This window comes from Giraffa tippelskirchi, chromosome 12 (assembly GCF_054371585.1).
Source record: "Giraffa tippelskirchi isolate mGirTip1 chromosome 12, T2T-mGirTip1v1.2.pri, whole genome shotgun sequence".
Taxonomy (NCBI): domain Eukaryota; kingdom Metazoa; phylum Chordata; class Mammalia; order Artiodactyla; family Giraffidae; genus Giraffa; species Giraffa tippelskirchi.
The window spans coordinates 136,782,529-136,804,383 of record NC_137286.1 but is presented as its reverse complement, the minus strand read 5'-3'; the positions used below and the strand labels follow the sequence as shown (position 1 = coordinate 136,804,383).

The 21,855-nt window shown below is 34.5% G+C and overlaps 1 protein-coding gene across 4 annotated transcripts in view; it reads left to right on the top strand.

Moving 5' to 3' along the window:
- Window positions 1-21,855, top strand: part of UGGT2 (UDP-glucose glycoprotein glucosyltransferase 2) — a 125,832-nt gene that overhangs the window by 43,856 nt on the left and 60,121 nt on the right. For all 4 annotated transcript variants that reach the window (XM_081550335.1, XM_081550337.1, XM_081550336.1 and 1 more), the window contains exons 11-19: window positions 1,964-2,055; window positions 6,615-6,765; window positions 12,307-12,426; window positions 13,293-13,378; window positions 13,917-14,052; window positions 18,074-18,205; window positions 20,884-21,048; window positions 21,391-21,514; window positions 21,611-21,709. In XM_081550335.1, the coding sequence (XP_081406461.1) occupies window positions 1,964-2,055; window positions 6,615-6,765; window positions 12,307-12,426; window positions 13,293-13,378; window positions 13,917-14,052; window positions 18,074-18,205; window positions 20,884-21,048; window positions 21,391-21,514; window positions 21,611-21,709 (1,105 nt within the window). The remainder of the gene's footprint in view (window positions 1-1,963; window positions 2,056-6,614; window positions 6,766-12,306; window positions 12,427-13,292; window positions 13,379-13,916; window positions 14,053-18,073; window positions 18,206-20,883; window positions 21,049-21,390; window positions 21,515-21,610; window positions 21,710-21,855) is intronic.

The following is a 21,855-nucleotide window of genomic DNA, read 5'->3' as shown; positions in this document are numbered from 1 at the left end:
TGTTAGACTTCTCAAAAACAAATTCAACAGCAAGAAACAGTGAAGCTCTACTTACAAGATATTCAAGGAAAGAAAAACTTTCATTCAAGAAGATATGAATATATGGCTACAAAGATGTTAAGGATCCAAAAATTCAGGGAATATTGCTCCCAAGAACAGTTTCTGAGAAATTTCTTCAGGCGAAGAACTGACTGAAGATTCCTGGGCAGAACAACTGCCTTTTGGGCGTTGAATATGTTTATGTGAGAACTGAAACTAAAAAGTGAGGGACAGGGTAATAGTGTAGTATGTAAACAGTACCTATTCTGACAAAGATAAAATATTGCTACTGGTAAATATAAGGGGGAAGGTAGAAAATAGAATAAACTTGCTGATTGCCATAACTGTAATACACAGGAATCAAGGATATAAAGCTGAAAATTCAAGCAGTGAAAGCCTAAAATTATTAAAAAGCACATAGTTAACCACTAATGACTATAAAACTATTGAGTAAAATTGGGCTGTCCAAGAGGAAAAGCAGCAGGAAAAGTTTAAAAGCTAATTCTATTAACAAATCATTAGCTATTGATTAAAAAGATGACTGAGGGTATTAAATAAATAAACATGTTTGATAGTAACTAGTAGAGAAAAGTCTAAATCTTCCGAAGCATGAAGAGAGCTGAGTGCACAAGGAAAAAAAAAAAGAGAACTTTAAAAATGCATCTTGCAAGAGTAAACAGCATGAAAGAATCCCATTTGAGGCTAACCAAGTCTAGGATATCAATAAATATAAATAAGCTTAACATACTAGCAAAAATTTTCCATTTGTTTCATTAGGTGTGAAACAAGCACACCTAATGTTTGTATGTGAAATAAAAACCCTTAACATGATTCAGAAATGTCAAAAATGAAAGGATGTGCAAAGGTATATCAAGCAAACACTATGTTCTAAGGGTATGATCTTAAAATGCCATGAAGCCAAATTCAGTTCTAAAAATATTAATGGCCAAAAAAATGGCCCTTTATAACACTAAAGGATACAATTCATAATGAAAATAGAGCAGTTTAAGGTATCTTTACATCAAAACACTGTAGCACCATCATGAAACAAACTACAGGAAATGGAAGGAGAAGTGTAATTTACTTCTCTAAGACTAATGAAATGGTCAGAAAGTAAGTAAAGATATAGAAGACCAAGTGAAAGCAGTAATTGCAAAAATTCCAGAAAGTGGAATAAATAGGAAAAAATTCTCAGTCTCAGTGCAAACTAGAAATCAATAACAAAGTCAGAAAAAGTTTATTCACTTGAAGGTTAAAACCTATTTACTCTTAAGTAGAATAAAAAATAAAATACATCAAAATTGTAAACATTCTTGATAACATTTGAAAGCATAAGATATTAGAATTTTTACATCAATATTTACATCAATAAAATGAAAAAAGGTAAAGGAAGTTTTAGTTAACTAAAAGTGAACATTGAAACACTTCTTTCATGGAGACTTGTGAATTTAGAGTGATTGCTAAATATTTACACATACACCAAAGTTTTGAGTTCTGGGCTGTCAAGGAGTAGGAATGTGCCAGCTGTCAAATGCTAAGTGTTTGTGTGCACTTGCACTTACAGTATTAAATGTAATAGGTACGTAGTTGTAGCATTAGGAAATTAATATCACATATTACAAAATAAAAATACTCAAGTATTGTGTCTCTAACCTTTTATAAAATTCCCATCAAGTGTGGGCAGTACTACCCACATAAAGGCCAAATATGGCCTGCTGCCTGTCTTAATGCATAAAAGTTTTATTGGAACATAATCATGCTCATTTGTTGATTGTCTGTGGTGCTTTTGTGCTGCAGGATACAGTTGAGTAGTTGGCAAAGCCTAAAAATATTTACTATCCGACTCAATAGAAATAGTTTGCCAACTCCTGACATATATCAACTATTGTTATATCACTTGGTTAATTATTTTCTCTATTTCCAGCATCTTCAAGATAAATTTGATATTCAGCCAGGCGATGCTGGTCTGTATATAAATGGACTTCGTGTTGATATGGATTCCTATGATCCTTTTAGGTAAGTATAAATTACTGATACAAACTCTGGTTTATGTGTAAAGGTGCACTTTTGTTCTGAATTTAGTAGTTGTTGAAATGCAGATATTCACTTTAAAGGTAAAGCAAATATATCTTTTTGATTTTGCAAAGCAACTCTGTTATTTTGGTAGAATATTCTCTTAAGTGTCTTTGAAAGAAACCTTGGAGAAATTTATTCAGATGAGAAAATTAAAGTTTTTGAATCCTAGGCTTATTCTTGTCCTATTATTTGAAACTATCTTTAATTGACAAGTAGGTCTATCATTAGCTTGAAAGTTTCTTGGGCCAGCACTGAGGAGCTAGGGAGTTGTACCCTTCAGAAAAGATGTGAAAGGAGTATGAGATGTTTTCCCAGAATAAAGAAACCAGCAGGAAGAATTTTAAGTGCTTGTATCCATCAGAAAGTCAACTTGAAATGTTAGATTGCTAGGGACTTCCCTGGAAGTCCAGTGGTTAAGACTTTACGCTACCAATGCCAGGAGCATGGATTTGATCCCTGGTTGGGGAACTAAGATCCCCCATGCTGCACGGTGTGGCCAAAAGAAGAAAATGATAGATGGCTCGATACTGTCTGTTTAGGTCAAAAAAGTTCCCCAAAATGCTCTAGTGCAGAATTAGAAAGTCTTGTATTTATCATGGCCATTAACCTGTAAATGAAAAGCCATGGGCCACAGAAGAGAAATCAAAGTGAATTTATTTTACCTTTAAAGAGAGTCATAAAACTACTTTATAAATTTGTAATTAGAATATGAGTTTAGTAAATGTAATACTTTATTTCAAATATTTAGTTTTAATTGAATTCAGTTTGCTTTTATTGAATGTAAACTTTCATTTTCTTAGCAAGTTTAGAAATATATAGGAAAACACAGGAAAGATTGAGAAGTTGGATTCAAGTGGAGCTTTTATCTTTATTTAGTTGAGTCTTTGCACCTAATGTTGGGAAAATGCTAATCTAAGATGTGAAGGATAGATACTACTCATTCAGTTCAGTTCAGTCACTCAGTCATGTCCGACTCTTTGCGACCCCATGAATCGCAGCACGCCAGGCCTCCCTGTCCATCACCAACTCCTGGAGTTTACCCAAACTCATGTCCATCGAGTCGGTGATGCCATCCAGCCATCTCATCCTCTGTCGTCCCCTTCTCCTCCTGCCCCTAATCCTTCCCAGCATCAGGGTCTTGTCCAATAAGTCAACTCTTCGCCTGAGATGGCCGGAGTGTTTGGATTTCAGCTTCAACATCAGTCCTTCCAATGAATACTCAGGACTGATCTCCTTTAGGATGGATTGATTGGATCTCCTTGCAGTCCAAGGGACTCTCAAGAGTCTTCTCCAACACCACAGTTCAAAAGCATCAATTCTGCGGTGCTCAGCTTTCTTCACAGTCCAACTCTCACATCCATACGTGACTACTGGAAAAACCAGAGCCTTGACTAGACGGACTTTTGTTGGCAAAGTAATGTCTCTGCTTTTTAATATGCTGTCTAGGTTGGTCATAACTTTCCTTCCAAGGAGTAAGCGTCTTTTAATTTCATGGCTGCATTCACCATCTACAGTGATTTTGGAGCCCAAAAAAATAAAGTCTCACACTGTTCCACTGTTTCCCCATCCATTTCCCATGAAGTGATGGGACCAGATGCCATGATCTTAGTTTTCTGAATGTTGAGCTTTAAGCCAACTTTTTCACTCTCCTCTCTCACTTTCATCAAGAGGCTTTTTAGTTCCACTTCACTTTCTGCCATAAGGGTGGTGTCATCTGCATATCTGAGGTTATTGATATTTCTCCCGGCAATCTTGATTCTAGCTTGTGCTTCATCCAGCCGAGAGTTTCTCATGATATACTCTGCATATAAGTTAAATAAGTAGGGTGACAATATACAGCTTTGACATACTCCTTTCCCAATTTGGAACCAGTCTGTTGTTTCATGTCCAGTTCTAACAGTTGCTTCCTGACCTGCATACAGATTTCTCAAGAGGCAGGTCAGGTGGTCTGGTATTCCCATCTCTTTAAGAATTTTCCAGAGTGTTTTGTGGTCCACACAGTCAAAGCCTTTGGCATAGTCAATAAAACAGAAGTAGACATTTTTCTGTAACTCTCTCGCTTTTTCGATGATCCAACAGATGTTGGGAATTTGATCTCTGGTTCCTCTGCCTTTTCTAAAACCAGCTTGAACATCTGGAAGTTCACGGTTCACGTATTGCTGAAGCCTGGCTTGGAGAATGTTGAGCATTACTTTACTAGCATGTGAGATGAGTGCAATTGTGCAGTAGTTTGAGCATTCTTTGGCATTGTCTTTCTTTGGATTGGAATGAAAACTGACCTTTTCCAGTCCTGTGGCCACTGCTGAGTTTTCCGAATTTGCTGGCATATCGAGTGCAGCACTTTGACAGCATCATCTTTTATAATTTGAAATAGCTCAACTGGAATTCCATCACCTCCACTAGCTTTGTAATGATGCTTTGTAAGGCACACTTGACTTCACATTCTAGGATGTCTGGCTCTAGGTGAGTGATCACACCATTGTGATTATCTGGGTCATGAAGATCTTTTTTGTACAGTTCTTCTGTGTATTCTTGCCACCTCTTCTTAATATCTTCTGCTTTTGTTAGGTCCATGTCGTTTCTATCCTTTATTGTGCCCATCTTTGCATGAAGAGTTCCCTTGGTATCTCTTATTTTCTTGAAGAGATCTCTAGTCTTTTCCATTTTATTGTTTTCCTAGTAACTTTAAAATAGAAGCATGAAAAATAGTTTTTATTATTTAACAATCCAGAGATAAGTTTTCCTGATAAACCTATCATATTTCAAGAACCAGGTTTTTGTTTTTTAATTGGGTATCCAAAATTCAAGATTTGAAAAGAGCAAGGAAGAAACTGGTTGAGTTTCTGTTGCGAGCAACAGAAGGTTGCTGTTGCGAGCAACTGTGCTTAGTAGTAAATTCATGTAATTGTAATACCCTATCCGGTGATTATTGCTGTTCTCTTTTTATGTATGGGGAAACAAAGACTCAGATCCCACATAAAGAGAGGGACACAACTAGCAAATAGTTTCAGAGTTTGAAATCTCATGCCCTTTTCAGTGTACCACACCATGTAGCTCTTTCTAGTTTTTCTGTTGATAGTTTTCCTTGAAAACTAGGTTGTGATAACAAAGATGGTAGTTACAGAAGCTATGAGGAATATTATAATTCTGTCACATAAAATGTGTCTCTTCAATAAGCATCATAGCATTTTTTAAGTGGAGAGAACATTGGCAGTGCCATCCACGATTCTTATTTTACAAATGAGAAAGTTTAGACTAAAGGGATTAAGAACTTTAAGAAGCCGCACCAGTGTAGTGTTATAGCCCCGACTAAATCTTATTATTGGTAATTTATGATATTCAAGCTGGTGCTTTTTTTTAAATAACACTCATTTTCTAATGCATTTGGAGGGAATGGGTAAAAAGTCTACTTTGTAATACAGTAGGAACTGTCTAGGATACAGACATGCTGAGCTGATGTCATAAAGGCCAGCTTGAAATACTTCCAAAACAGCCTTCTTAGGAGTTTAGATATTAGATCTCTACTCTTTAAATGTAGATTTCTGTAGTCCTCCCTAAGAACTGTATCTAAAGCCCATATATCACTTTATTCTGATTCTGTTCATTTCTGAAAGACAAAGTGATTTCCATGAATGGATTTTTGAATGAAGCACTTAGGTTAAATATAATGAATATAAACCCTTGGTTTCAAAAAGTAATAATCAGAATTCCTCCTTGCCTAGTAGATTTTTACCTTCTCCAACATGAACATGCTTTACCATGGTCTGTACAGCCTTACCTATCTTTGCAGATGGCCTTCGTGTCTCAGCTCTGCAAGTCCACTGACTGAGTGTCTGAGCAGGAGGTTTCATCTCTCTGAGCCTCATTGGCATCTCTTGAGATTTCTTGAGGTTGTTATGAGACCCAGAGTGAACTTGATAAGCAGTGGTTTAAAGTATCAAATTGCCCTGACTCTTTGTCAGTGAGGTTGTTTATTGATGATGTTGTTACTTTTAGCAATAATACTTTCTAACATTAGTAGTACTTTCTAAGAGTTATCAAATTATTGTATATGCAGTTAGAAATTTTAATATGTATTCTAAACATATGTGAACTTTCATACTTTTATGAAACTTTGTATTTTAGGTCATGTTTGGTCTTGTTTTTGTATCAAAAGAGTGACCTCTACTGTATTTTTTCCCTTCATTTTTGGCTTGCTCAGGAATGAACATATTTTCACTTCCTTGGGGAAGGAATATAATATATATATACCTTAATGTCTGACCCTTTAAAGAAGATTTTGTTGTAACTTAAAAAAAAAAACTCAGCATAGCTTATACTAGATAACTAATTAGAAATTCTTGTCCTCTTTGTTAATGAGTTTAATAATGTGTTTTTCTGCTAATAAAAATACCAGAGAAACTTGTTTCTAATGCTTTGAGATATCTATGAACTTTAAAGGATTTAATAAAAAATTTTGGCAAATCAAAGTAAAACATTTCTTTTCTTTAAACCTAAAGCCTTTTGGATATGCTGAAACTGGAAGGAAAAATGATGAATGGCCTTCACAGTCTTGGGATCAAAGGAGAAGATATGAGCAGGTTTTTAAAATTAAGTGCACGTAGTTGGGATGATACCTATGCACTGGATATTAGGCATTCTTCTATCATGGTAAGTGCCCCTGTAATTTCTCACTTTAAAACCTTTAGTGGACGTAAGACTTAAAACCAGATATTGGCAGAATTTAGAATTAATTTAAGCATTTTGAAAGAAGTTATAGGAGTGAGAAGAAAAAGTAAAATTCAATGAGAAGAAAAAGTAAAACTACAGACTTACTCCCTCTCCCCCTTAGATCTTCCTTTCCCCTTTCTCATATTCTCTGTACTTCCTCAGGGGAATATCTACTCAACTCATTCAGTATCCTTTCCAGCTTTAAAGATAAAAGAAAAGGAGAACAACAGAGTAACTGCCTAAGCAACAGCAGCAACAAAATACCAAATGCTTAATATCTGAGGAATATATGAATACCACATTAATATGGTGAAAATCTTGCCCAACAATTTGCAGTGGATTCCTGGTGTTCTGGTCCATGTATTACAGCCTAAGTGAATTTTTTTGAAATCCGATCACATCACTTTTCCTTCTTTAAAGCACAAAAATAGTCCATGGTATGGCCTAACAGGTGGAAATGGCTTACTTCCTCCTTTTCCTGCCAGAACAATCTTCCCACCTACAGAGTTAGTCAGCCATCCAGGAATCAGGGAATGATAACAGCACCAAAGAACTGCGTTCCCTGAGCATCAGAGACCTCAGACTGAAGACAAACCACATTCGTTGTTTGTTAGTTGGACCATTGTATTTTCTAGGACAATTTTATAAGTTACTTGTTTGTTGGCTCCAGGTTTGTTTTTTTTTCACTAGTCTTTAGACCATGTTCTCTCACTGGCTAAATTTTACTCTTACTTGGATGTCATTATACTCAATAACATATCTTTTTCTAATAATGTTTTTATCAGTAAGAGGAATGACCATGTTAGTTATTTTAATACTTTGTGCCTTTTATTTTAAGCATTTATGCTTTTGACCATTTTCAGAAAAATTCTGGGGGTGAGATAAAATGAGGGAAGTAATTTTCAAAGCTATTCTGAACATAAGAAATAGACCTGTAAAGAAACTTTCCAATTCCATTTATGAAATAGCATCCTTATCCTCTAAGGTGGGCCGTGGAAGATGGTCAGTCACATGGGGGGAGCAGTCCCCTGATGCTGTTCGCGTTGCCCGCACCACCCACAGAATCTCCTCCTGTGCTGCTATAAAGACTCCTCTCTTGTCCAGCTCTTGGACATTTTGAGGAGGCATTCTTTTCCAAGGAACTTCTTGGAAGTAATTTTTATTGAGGTAAAATATACATAATATAAGGTAATCCTTTGTTAAGCTCATTCTTTTCCAAGGAACTTCTTGGAAGTAATTTTTATTGAGGTAAAATATACATAATATAAGGTAATGCTCTGTTAAGCATTTTAAGTCTGTAATTCATTGGCATTAAGTACATTCACAGTCTTGTCCAAGTGTCACCATTATCTGTTTCCAGAACTTCATCATTCTAAATAGAAACCCATTTCCTTCTCCCTTAAGTGCCTGGTTACTTCTGTTCTACTTTTTGTCTCTGTGAATTTGCCTATTCCCGTACTGCATGTAAGGGTAGTCATATGATATTTGTCCAATTATGCCTGACTTATTTCACTCGCCATGATGTTTTCAAGGTTCATCCATACTGTAGCATGTATAAGAATTTCATTCCTTCTAAGACTAGTAATTTTTAAAGTATCTTTTTTATGTACTATTAAGGGAAGCTTTATGTCTCAAATGCTTCTATTTTTCCACTTGGAAAGTGCCTGTCTGAATAGAAAATTGTTTCTGAGACTTAATTCTCCAGCTTCCTCCAAAAAGATTAACTGGCACAAAATGCAGAGTGCTGAGGTCTCAGCACTGTTCAACTTGGTCTGTTAGAGCAGCAAAATTAGCTCACACATAAGCTTTATTTTTGCTTCATAGCATTTGCTACCACCCGTTATGATATGTATGTGTTTATAATTTTCTTCCAGTGGAATGTAAGTGTCCCCTATGCAGGACTTTGTTAAATACCTTCAACATCCATCAGATTTTATTGAATAGGAAGTACGCAAAAAAAAAATTGTCAAATATCTTAATGTCAAAACAAAGTTATTAATGAATTAATGCAATACTTTGGTTTAAATTCTTTTTCCCCTGAGTCTGTCTCTCTACTTATTTTTTGTCTTTACAGACAAAGCTGAGTCTCTGAGTTAACTCATTTATGATTTCTGTGTTTATACCCTCCCCCTCAAAATATGAAGGGTTGGCAGTTTATTTCTTAAAAGTCTGGTTGAGAATTGAGGAAGAACTTGAGGGTCATTAGTTTTCTTCCTTCCCTGACTTATCATTTCAGGTTTGTCTGTCTCAGACTTTAGGAGTCACAATTTAGATTTTATCTACTTTAATTGCTGTGTGTTTGCAGCCTTTATACAGTACCTCAGGTATGTGAAGAGTCAGTAAAAACTATCATAGGATTATGTGTTTGGCTCCTCTGGATTGTAATTTCTTTTTAGTTGACTGTGCCAGACCACCCACAGTGATGGGATCTTTGGTCATATTCTAGCAGAACTACCCCTACAACTATTTTTTGTACTTTAGTTAAGAATGTAACTTGACAACCACACCCCACAGTCATATAGGTAAATTCCCCTGTCCTCGTCCAATAATGATGTTGTTAATCAGTTGACTAGACATGTGGGTTTATTTCTGGACTTTCAGTTCAGTTCTGTTGCTCTGTATCTTATTCCAGGACCAGACTGTTTATTTTTTTTACTGTAGCTTTGTAGTGACTTTAAAAATTGGAAATTATGAGTCCTACAACTTTATTCTTCATCTTTTAGATTGTCTTGGCATTTTACACCTTTTTCCTTTCTTTTTGAATTATGGAATGAGCTTGTCCATTTCTGTAAAAAAAAAAAAAAGACAAGCTGGAATTTTTATTGAGATTTGGTTGAATTGATAAATTGTTTAAGGAATATTGCTATTTAGACATGTTACATCTTCCAATCCACGAATGTGAGGTGCCTTTCCATTTATTTAGGGTAATTTCTTTCAACAGTGTTTTGCAGCTTTCAGTGTAAGTTTCAGGCTCTTTAAATTATTTTTAAGTATTTTACACTTTTTGATGTTACTATAAATGGAATTGTTTCCTTATGTTTAATTTAGAATTTTTCATTGCCTTTTATTTTTTTGTTGTTGAAATATTGAGTACTGTGGCACTTCCTGGAAGTCAGATTCTCACCCCTCCCCAGGATTTGTGATTATTGCTGTTTGCTGTTTAATAGTGACTCATTTAATAGAGTCTGTATTCTTTTTCATGTGTGGCCACAGAAATCTCTGTTAGGTTAGCCTATTCATCTGCTAAATACTGGACCGAGATTTCACTTAAATACCTGGAACCAGAAAATCTCCCAGTCTTTGCATCTTGGCAGAGGTGCTCTGTGTGTGTCGCACGTGAAGGGAGGGAGAGTAGAACACACTAAACAGTCAACCCGGCGGTCTGCATCTCTGCATTCGCCTTCAATTCTTATTTGCATAGAGCTTGAAAGTCAACTAGAAGTGAGAACATAGGGCCTTCTCTCGGTCTTTCCTGAGCATGCCCATGGCCTTGTACATTCCCAGGAATTCATCAGAACCTTTCAAAGCCGTTTCCCATTCCCCAGCCTTTCCTCACTAGGTTTGTAGTTACTCCATCGTGTATCCCAACGATTTTCTATTATCTCAGGAGTGTCTAAACATTTTCCAGTAAATGTTTTCCATAAATTAGAGTAACAGCTTTCATACTAAGCAAATTATGAGTGAGGCAGGATAAAGGCAAGACTTTTCAGAAGGTTTTCTGGGAAGTCACCAGACAGTTCAGACAAAAAGTTACAATTCTTCCAGAATAAAGCCCATTCTCCTGCTTCCAATATCAGTACTGAAATGTGAGCTGTCATTTTCAAGGCTACTGTTTAGGCTGGGAGCAGGAAATGGGATTGAGGTAAGTTATTACAATACCACAAATCTCAGTGTTCTTACTGAGATTCAGCCTTTTTTCTTAAATAAACACTCTCAGGGTTGCTGTAAACTTTTGATTAGTTTTCATGGTTCTGAAAATGATCATTCCCACAGATTTTCTAGTTTTTCCATGTTTTTGTATAGGGATGAAGTTTTGGAATTTCTTACTGAGACGTTTTAGCTAACGTCACTCCCCCAAAAGAACTCAAAAGATGTGAACTATAAGTCTTTGCTTCTCTCAGAATGAGTATCAGCCTCTAACAGCTTGACCTATCCTGTGATTATTTGTTGACTTGTGTAACTCCCTGGATGTTGAGGAGGTTGTTTTACAGGTTCTAATCAATAAATGACAATATCTTCTTTTCAATATCTTGGAAGCCTAGTAGATAGAAAGGCCTGAGTTATGACCAGCAGAACTCAGGATGGAGGTAGATCTTTGGACTGTCAGTGCCAGTCCTGCACACGACTTTGTGAGGCGCCCTTCTAGTTCCTGCTGCTGCTTCTGTGTGTATATTCGCCTGAGACTAGAGACAGGGCAGTCAGTGTCTGGACCTAGTCAGCATGATTTCCAGTGCTGTCTCAGTAGTTCTCCAAAACGGATCCGGATATCACCTCAGCTTCTTCACCCAGCGCTCATGGCCATAAATTGTGTCATTTCTATAGCTTTCTAACTTCAATATTTGTGATAAGAATCATGTGGGCGCTTGTTTTGAATGGGAATTATTTAGTAGGTCTGAAGTGGAGCCAAGGAATCTGCATTTTAAATAAACCCATTCAGCTGTTTTGATCCACATCAAAAGCTACTCAACCTCCAGTCACTAATTCAAGTTCAGTGGGACTGATGCATAAAGCATAATGCTGGTTTCTCACTTGAAATAAAAAAAATATAACTCACCACCAAGGGGATAAGATACTCACATCATATATCTTTTCCATATTGGAAAGCCAGATATGACTGTCATTTGCTGTTTGAATTATCTTCCTTCAGACTACAGTTGTGAAAATGATCCCAGGAACAAAGTTGAAGCGAATGTGGTGCTTGCCTCATGTTCCTCCTGCTTTCAGGGGTTGTAACTCCTTAGTTCATTGGTTGACCCATACCTCCACGCCTCTAAACAATGGTTTTCCCCACCTGTGGTCATTGTTTCAGGAGAGAGGGCTAGTTAAATATAAGCTATTTCACCCTGATTAGAACTGGATGTCCTAAGTGTCGGTTTTAAAAATTTAACTTTTCTAAGTCATTTTATTTTCCTTATGTCCAAGCTTTTAAATTTTAGAGAGGTGAATGACTTCATTGCCTCCTATACTTTAAATGGTTTATGAAGACTATTTATTATACAGTTTGATTTTTTAATATGAAAAACAAACATGAGTAAATAGTCAATTGTTTCAGAGGGAACAAAATGTAAAAGGCTATGGGAATATAAAATTGTTGCGCATAATGTTTGTTCCTTACAGAATATTCATCTATCTTCTTATATTTAATCAGAAATGTAGAAAATCTTAGGTATATTTCACTTGCTGTTTGATAAAGTCAGATTTGGCTTTGAAAATGATTTAAGTATTAATATAGCTTTCACAGCTTTCTGGATTCTTTTCTAGTGGGTTAATAACTTAGAAACTGATGAGATGTATTTAACATGGCCTTCAAGTTACCAGGAACTTTTGAAACCAATATTCCCCGAAAGTATACCTTTCATAAGGCGTAATTTTCATAATTTGGTGAGTTTTATGTTTTGAAATTTTGTCTGCATCTTTTATAAAGATATCACTGGGTTTTTTGGTACTACCTTGCTGTTGGTAAATAGGCATTTGAGTAATAAGGAAGTATTTGCCTAATGTGACAAGCTTGAGGTGGCATGGCTGACTAGGTTTCACAAGCTAGCAGGGACACATAACCTGCCTTTTATTGTTTTATCCCCATGCACCTTTATAATACCAATATTAAGTTGATGGGTTACTGTTAAATTTTCTAAAAGGAATTTATGATCAAACTTTTCTTGTATATTATAAGAATTAATAAATTTGAGTACATCTAAGGGAAAAATACACAAAGACTACTTTGTAATCTGTGCATATAAATGTTCATTATTATACTGTTAAGTAACCTTATAGAAATTTAAACTGGAGAAAATGTCTAGGGCTTTTACAGTTTTTCACATAGGAAGTGAATATCTTAGTTCCTACAGCAGATGTTAAGCCGTTACTTTTTTGGTCAAAATTCAATTTGTTTCTTTTTTAAAAAATTTATCACAGAAAATCCAGTGAACACTTAGAATAAGGTATTTCACTTCCTGTAAAAAACAAAAAAACAAAAAACATTTACTTTGAGCTGTGCTTCAAAAAGAAGATGAGTAATCGGATTAAATTTCATGTATTATTATATTTGGGTGTGTAGCTTTTAGAAATTCTTCATAAACTGTGAAACTCTTATATACATTCCTCAAAATTCTTTACTAGAAAGTTTTAAGAAATTGTACCTTAAATTTCATACTTTTAGTTACAGAAATTAGATTATATTTCAATTTCATAAAAATTCTGAAGTGTTAAAACAAAATGGTGATTATAGACTGTCTACTTTTTTTTAGGTTCTGTTTATTGATCCTGCTCAAGAATATACCGTGGATTTTATAAAAGTTGCTGAACTTTTCTATTATCATAAAATTCCTCTTAGGTAATTGTCAATTTATAACTGTCAGTTGAAGGAAATCCAGTGATGTTCATGTTGTGTTACACAGAGTGTTAATGTGGAAATCAAGATGATAGTTATCTCAGTGCTGTATGTTGTGAAGAATCATACACCCTTATGTTAGACTCTGTTAATCACACCTGCTTGCTAATCTTGTTTACTGCATTACCTTCCTGAGAGAATGATCTTGTCACTTTGGATGCTTAAAGATGGATCCATTTCCTATGGTTGTGTTAAGAGTACACTTCCCGGCCCCCTTTTTTTTTCTGGGAAAAAAATAACCATTTGATAATGTCACCACCAGAGAGTTTTACATTTTGGAAGACTCCTACAGAGATGAGAATTTTGGTGAATAGTCATTACAAATTCTTTTCAAACCTTTTCAAACAATAATACTCTTCTTTACCCCATCTGTTAACTCATTCCCTCCATCTAGATGTTGGAGTCTAATAATGTTTAAAATCCATGGTTTGTTGTGATTCAAGAGGGAGTTGTGACATTTCTTATTCATCTTCTTTCCTAGAATTGGTTTTGTGTTCATTGTTAATACAGATGATGAGGTTGATGGAACAAATGATGCTGGAGTTGCCCTTTGGCGAGCTTTCAATTATATTACAGAAGAGAATGGTGTATCACAAGCGTTTATGTCCATAGTACATGTGAGTTAATGCACTATGTATAATTTCTTCAGAATGTAGAGTGTTTTGCATTGTTATCAATATTACTATTTGTTTTAACATTTTAGTTTATAAAAACTGTCATGATGGATTAGTGCACATGATGAATTTGATTCTTGCAACTCTCAGCTTAAGTACATAATATTGTCCCCACTTTATAAACAAGGCAACTGAGGCTCTGCCAAAAATCTGAATTTATTTAGGTTTACCCAACTGATAAAGGAACATAAATTTAGAGGAAGCATGTTTATAGAAAATAATTAGTAAGAGAATTCTTGAACTGGGTTTTGAATAAAATCATGAGTGGAGAAGATTATTTCAAATTTAAATGCTCTAAATGGCAAAGTTTATAAGACTTCCTAGAGATTTTCAAAGGAGGAAAATGTCATGGCAGCAAATTGGTATCAAAATGATAAAAGATAAGATTGATACTGAGTCTGACAAAGAAGCTGTAAGAAATTGATAAGAACTTGATTAAGGAAGTAACAAGAGGTAAGAAGATTATTTTATAATGGTAGCTCTCTTATGGCTCATAATGGAAATATAAATGCATTCAAGAACTGTATTGTTGGTGTTAAGAAAGTCAGATTATAGCTTTAAAAATCTTCTATTCCTTTTTATATTTATTGTTCTATGGCTTGTCAACCATTATTATAACTTCCTATCATATTGGTAATGGACTTAAACAGCTGGTAGCTGGGCAGTTAATGATAATCTGGTACAAAGAGATAGGATCTCACACCTTATGTAAAAAATAATATCAAGTAGCTTAAAAACTTAATGTGAAAAACAAAGCATTAAAATGTTAGGAAGAAATTAGGACCCCAAATGAGTTAAGATTCCTCAATAATATTTTAAAAATTATGAGTCTGAAGGAGAATACTGATAGATTTAGCTACTTACAAATGAAAACCAGTGCATTGTTCATCAAAAGATATCAAAGAAGTAAGGGAAAATAAGTTCCAAGGAAGAGAAATATTTGCAGTATATGATATGTACTAGATTTCCTACAAATTGAAAAACCCAATGGAAAAAATACATAGAGATTTTTTAAAATATTAGAGGATACATTAATGTTAAGCCAAAATGTATTGAAATTATTAAAGTAAGTAAATGTTTATTACAATTAATGGTAACTAAGTATCTCAGAAATCATAAAAATGCAAATAAAGCTTACCCTGAGATATATCTTATCTCCTATCATTTGGCAGTAATTAAGAAAGCTGACAGTATCATACATTAATGAGAATGGAGAACAGTGGAAATTCCTTTACACTGTTATTACACTGCCTATAAGAATATGAATTGGTATAACCACTTTGAGAAACAATTGTAGTTCTTCAAAATTTGAAGTTAAATTTGCATATTCCCTACACACATGCACACACACATACTTTGAGACAAATCTTTGCTGTAGGAGACTATTAGCAGAATCATGCACAATAGCAACAAACCAGAAACTACATATATATGGTATATTGGTATACTATATATATATAATCCATATTAATCAGTAAAATTTAATCATTTCACATGATGGAGCATGATATGCTAAAATCATGGATGTATTGGAGGCATAATGAAAGTGTAGAAGGCCAACATATTACCATGTACTGTTTAAAGTTCAAAAAGCAAACAAAACTAAATATCATAGTGCCTGGAAATACATTTGGATAAAACTCTAGAACTTAAAAGGTAAGGAAATGGTAAATAGAAACAAGATGATGCTTGCTTCTGAGGAACAGAGGGAGATGAGATTCGGAGGAAAATTGTGCTTCACCGATATTATAATCCACAGTGATGTTCATTTTCAGTGTTATCTGGTTTGTTCGTGGAGATGGTTCATTTTGTTAGTTACACTTCATAATGTCCCATACTTCTATTTGCTTACCAAGTTACATAACAGTTCTTAAAATTATATATGGCCAAGTCCCTTCACTATTCACCGGAAGCTACCACAACATTGTTAATAGACTATGCATGCGTGCTAAGTCACTTCGATCATGTCCAACTCTTTGCGACCCTATGAACCGTAGCTTCCCAGGCTTCTCTGTCCTTGAGATTTTCAAGGCAAGAATACTGTACTGGGTTGCCATGTCCTTCTCCAAGGCATCCTCCCAACCCTGGGATTAAGCCTGGGTCTCCTGCATTGCAGGCAGATTCTTTATCATCTGAACCACCAGGGAAGCCCATAGCCCAATACAAAATAGAAAGTTTAAAGTTTGGAAAAAAAATTTAGACATTCTGAAGCCAAGCAATTGGAGATTGAATTGCAAAAATTTGAAATTTATATATGATGTTCAAAGGGGTAAGTGTGATATTTGGGTTACAGTACTTACATATCTGCAAGTTTGCCTTCCTAACTAGATTATAAATTTCACAAGATTGAAAATACCTCTTTTGTGCTTACAAGATGTTAGTTACATACACATGTTAATGAAAATAAGAGGATTTATATTTTTATTTCAGGTCTCAAGTTCTCATAATGTATTAATATATTTAAATTGCACACATTCTTTTGCTTTCCATAGAAACAGAGTTGGTTTAAAAAAGGATTGCATTTTTAATAAACATTTGCATATAAACTATTTTATCTAAAATGTGAATAAATTGCATGGCATCGCAAATTCCTCAAAAAACCAAAATTTTAAAATTGTATATAAGAAGATTGAATTGTTATATATCTAAAGTAGCTTATGTAAGACATTCTACCTAACTTAGATACCTTGCTAATGCTAAGTCGCTTCAGTCGTGTCCGACTCTGTGGGACCCCATGGACAGCAGCCCACCAGGCTCCTCTGTCCACGGGGTTCTCCAGGCAAGAATACTGGAGTGGGTTGCCATTTCCTTAGGAATACCTAATATTTTTAAAGTAACAAATTAGTAAAATGACTGACCTCAAAGACTTTTCATATGTAACTTTTGCTTTATTCAGAATATTATTTTCCAATCACTGTTTATGTTTTACAGAAGGCTGTACTTTTTCCCTTTTTTTGAGTTATTAGGATCATAGTATGTTCTACTTCAATATAAGGAGAAAACTTCCTCATAAACTGAGAGACTCATAAAATCAAACTCTGAGAGCTACTTTTAGATCTGTCACCTCTTAAAGGGATAGGTTACACAGTTTATAGTGATAAAAGGAAATCGCAGAATGCTAATTCCTTACTCTGCAGAATAATATGAAGATTCTGTCAGTCATAATATGAGGATTGTCTCTGGCAATAATACTTTAAGTGAATTAGGACTAAAAATAATATTGTTATTTGATATATCAAAATACTACCTAATGATGTTTGTACTTACTAGTTTTTCCCCTCTGCTTGGTAGGATCTTTCTCCAGAATGTCTTAGCTCAAGTTCATGTTAATGTTTCAGTAAATCATCTACTCAGAAATACCGTCTTTCTTGAGGTAGAGCTGTCTGTTTTCCCCATGTGGAACAGTGCCTGGGTCATGGTAGAAGATCTGTAGTGAAGGGGGAAAATGGAAAAAAAATAAAGGAGTAACAGCTTACGTTATGCCAGTATGATTAAAGTGTTTGAGACTGGAGGAAGAATGGATGTATAGAAAAAATAGTAGTTACAATATTTACTAAAGAGCAATTGGAAATGAAAATAAGCATTTCTGAAATAAGTCATTTAAACTATATGTGTGTGTGTGTATATATATATATATATCTTTTAAAATAAAGGTAACTATTATTTTATTAAGAATCATAGGGTCTGGCTTGATCAAAATAGACATAACATAGAAATTTGATACAGTATTTTGAAAGCTATAGAATATTCACAGTACCATTTTTATTAGAAGATGATAGATTTTATTGTTAAAATAGTTTGCTTATCTCTGTGTGTGGGGGGAGTGTGTGTATATAAATGTATGTATATAGTATGCTTAGAACTTAGAAAATATAAAATAAGTTCTTTGTAAATATTCATGCTAAGGAAAAGAAATAAAACTAATTACTGTAAGATGAAAATCATAATATCTTTATTTTCACAGATGTACCAGAAAGTGGAGAATCACAAAATACTTACTGTGAACAATGTGAAAAGTGTTCTCCAAAATAAGTTTCCTCATGCTAATATTTGGGATATTTTGGGAACTGATTCTAAATATGATGGTGAAAGAAAGGTAAGTTGGAATGCAAATTTTTAAAAATACGGTGAAGAAACTTTTATTATCTTGAATAAATGATCTTAATATAACTAACTTTGCAATCAGATTTAGATTTTAAATGTTAAAAAAAGGGGAATTTTTACCTTTGAATGACACATTTTATACAATGTTTAAGTTACCACTATTGACATTTTAAGTTACCACTGTTGACATCAAAAAAGTTAACTTCTCAGAACTAATAGTGTAGAAAATCATAAAAACAACCTTAAAACAATTAACAAAGTGGCAATATGTACATACCTACCAATAATTACTTAAATGTAAATGGACTAAATGCTTCAATCAAAGGACATAGTAACCAGATGGATATACAAGCAAGACTTGTGTATAAGCTGCCTCCAAGAGACTTCACTTCAGATCTGAAGATACACACAGACTGAAAGTGAGGGAATTAAATAGGTATCCCATGCAAATGAAGATGAGAAGATATCAAGGGACCAGTTACATCAGATGAAATAGAGTTTAAAACAAAGGCTGAAATAAGAGACAAAGGACGACATCATATAATGATCAATGGATCAGTCCAAGAAGAAGATATAATTGTTAATATATGTATTTTCTTAGGACAGAGTTTTCATATCATTTATATGTGTTCATACACAGTAAGTGCTCAATATTTATATAGATAATATTATATAGTGATATATATAATAGAGTTTTCAGTTTAATCACTCAGTTGTGTCTGACTCTTTGCAACCCCATGGACTGCAGCACACCAGGCTTCCCAGTCCTTCACTGTCTCCAAGAGTTTGCTCAAATTCATATCCATTGAGTCAGTAATGCTATCTATTATCCTCTGTCAGCCCCTTCTCCTCCTGCCTTCAATCTTTCCCAGCATCAGGGTCTTTTCAAATGACTCAGCTCTTCATGTCAGGTGGCCAAAGTATTGGAGTTTCAGCATCAGTCCTTCCAGTGAATATTCAGGACTGATCTCCTTTAGGATGGACTGGTTGGATCTCCTTGCAGTCCAAGGGACTCTCAAGAGTCTTCTCCAACACCACAGTTCAAAAGCATCAATTCTTCGATGCTCAGCTTTCTATAGAGTCCAACTCTCACATCCATACATGACTACTGGAAAACATAGCCTTGACTAGATGGTCCTTTGTTGGCGAAGTAATGTCTCTGCTTTGTAATATGCTGTCTAGGTTGGTCATAACTTTTCTTGCAAGGAGCAAGCATCTTTTAATTTCATGGCTGCAGTCACCATCTGCAGTGATTTGGGAGCCCAAAAAACTAAAGTCTGTCACTGTTTTCCCATCTATTTGCCATGAAATGATGGGACCAGATTCCATGATCTTAGTTTTCTGAATGTTGAACTTTAAGCCAACTTTTTCACTCTCTTCTTTCACTTTCATCAAGAGGCTCTTTTCTTCTTCTTTGCTTTCTGCCATAAGGGTGGTGTCATCTGCATATCTGAGGTTACTGATACCTCTCCCAGCATATATATGTATATGTAATATAGCTCAGAGATAATATAGTTCAGTGGTTAAGAGTTCAGACTATTGGTCACACACTTGTAAGTACAAATTTTGTTTCCAAAATGTAGTAGTTATATGACATTGGAAGTGACTCTCTGTATATTTTATCATCTATAAAGTGAATATAATAATAGTACTTAGCTTCAGAGAGTAATTATTAATATATTGGCTATCATGACAGTTTTAATGATACATAGTGTTGAGTAGTGAATGAATGAATGATTAGAGATACTGTATCATACAAGATAAAATCCAGATGCTGAAGACCTTCATGATCTAGCCCCTCTACCCCTCTGGCCTGATACGTTCTCCCTACGTATTAATAACTTCTCCCGCTGTAAACACACAAAACTGTTTGCCATTACCTGAATATGCCATATTCTCTCTTCCCTTCTATCCCTTGCAGTGCTGTCTGTTTTCGCTTGGAGTGTCTTCGTCCACTTTTAAAGGACAAGCAAATTTTTACTTGTCCTTTAAGATTTTACTGTTATTCCCTGAAGAGGGTTTCTATGATGCCTTCTCTACACACTCAAACTTTGTTACTTCTTTTCTGGGCTCCCATAAAACCTGGTATATGGCCTCAGTTTTGCCTGTATATATGTGAGCCCCTTGAAGGCAGATATTTTAGCTTTATACTCACAGAGTCTAGCCAAACACATGAATTCAATGAATGTTTACTAAACAAATGAACATAGAGATAAATTAACCTCTTATGCAGGTAGATGTATTTTTTAATGTAAGGTCATACTGTCTATCAAAGGCCAGCAAACTACAGCCCCCGAGCCAAATCCAGCCTTTCCACCACCTGTTTTTCCACCTGTTTTTATAAACACAGGTTGTTGGAGATGGCCAGGTTCATTTGTTCATGTGTTCTGTGTCACTGCTTTTGCACTGTAACGTCATGATTGAGTAGTTGTGTCAGAGACCAGATGGCTCACAAAACCTAAAATATGTGTCTGGCCCTTTTTAAAAAAGTTTTCTGACTTGTTCTCTGTAGGTAAATTACCTTTCTTCAAGTGGTGTTGTAAAGAACAGATAAAATTAGCAAAACTAACATTTTTCTATGACATACAGAAATGTGGCAGTCCCTTTATTTATGTATTTCTTTTTCAGACATATTCTGTTTAACTTTCTGGTGTTTTTTTAATTGAATAGGCAGGAACAAACTTTTATAAGATGACTGGCTTGGGTCCTTTGCCTCAAGCTCTTTATAATGGTGAATCCTTTCACCATGAAGAGCTGAATTTTAAGGAACTAGAAATGGCTGTTCTTCACAGAATGATAGATGCAACTGCATATTTACAAAAGGAAGTTTTTATGGTAGGTAAGCATGTATGAAAAAATGTATGATGAATGATATTTATAAATTATTTCTACATGACATTAGAACTATCTTAATAGCTAAAGTTAATTGCGTAAAAGTTTCCATTCTAATCATTTAGTAGTGCTTTTTAAAGTAGTAATTAAATTTATCTGTGCATAATTGCATCTAAAAATTGCTTAATTGGAAAAAAACTCCAAAGTTTTACAGGAAAGTTTATTGTAAGAATCTTAAATTGACTTATTTTAGATTAATCAGTCTTTAAATGTATTCTCTGCATCATATTAAAACATATGCATATAAATTGCCTATATTACCTAAATAATATTTTGTTATTTTAGGGTGCATTAAATGATCAAATAAATGCAGTTGACTTCCTAATGGGTAAAAATAATGTTGTGCCCCGTATAAATCCTTTGATTTTGCACAATAAATGGCAGTACCTTAATTTGATATCTACATCAGGTAAAATAATCCTTCCATGTACTTTTCTACAAATGTTTATTGAGTTGTGAATGTTTTATTAATTCATTATTTAACATTTAATATTAAAATTTTTAGTAACTGCTGATGTTGAAGATTTCTCTACTTTCTTCTTCTTGGATACACAAGATAAGAGTGCTGTAATTGCAGAGAACATGTACTATGTAACTGAAGGAGGTAATAAGCATATTTTATTTTCATGAATTTATTCCTAAATGGTAAAAGTTAATAATTTTATTAAATGTTTGCATAATGCATTTTTGTATGTTGATATTTGACTAGAGGCCTGGTTTTCAATTTTAGAATTTTTAAATTGTTAGGAT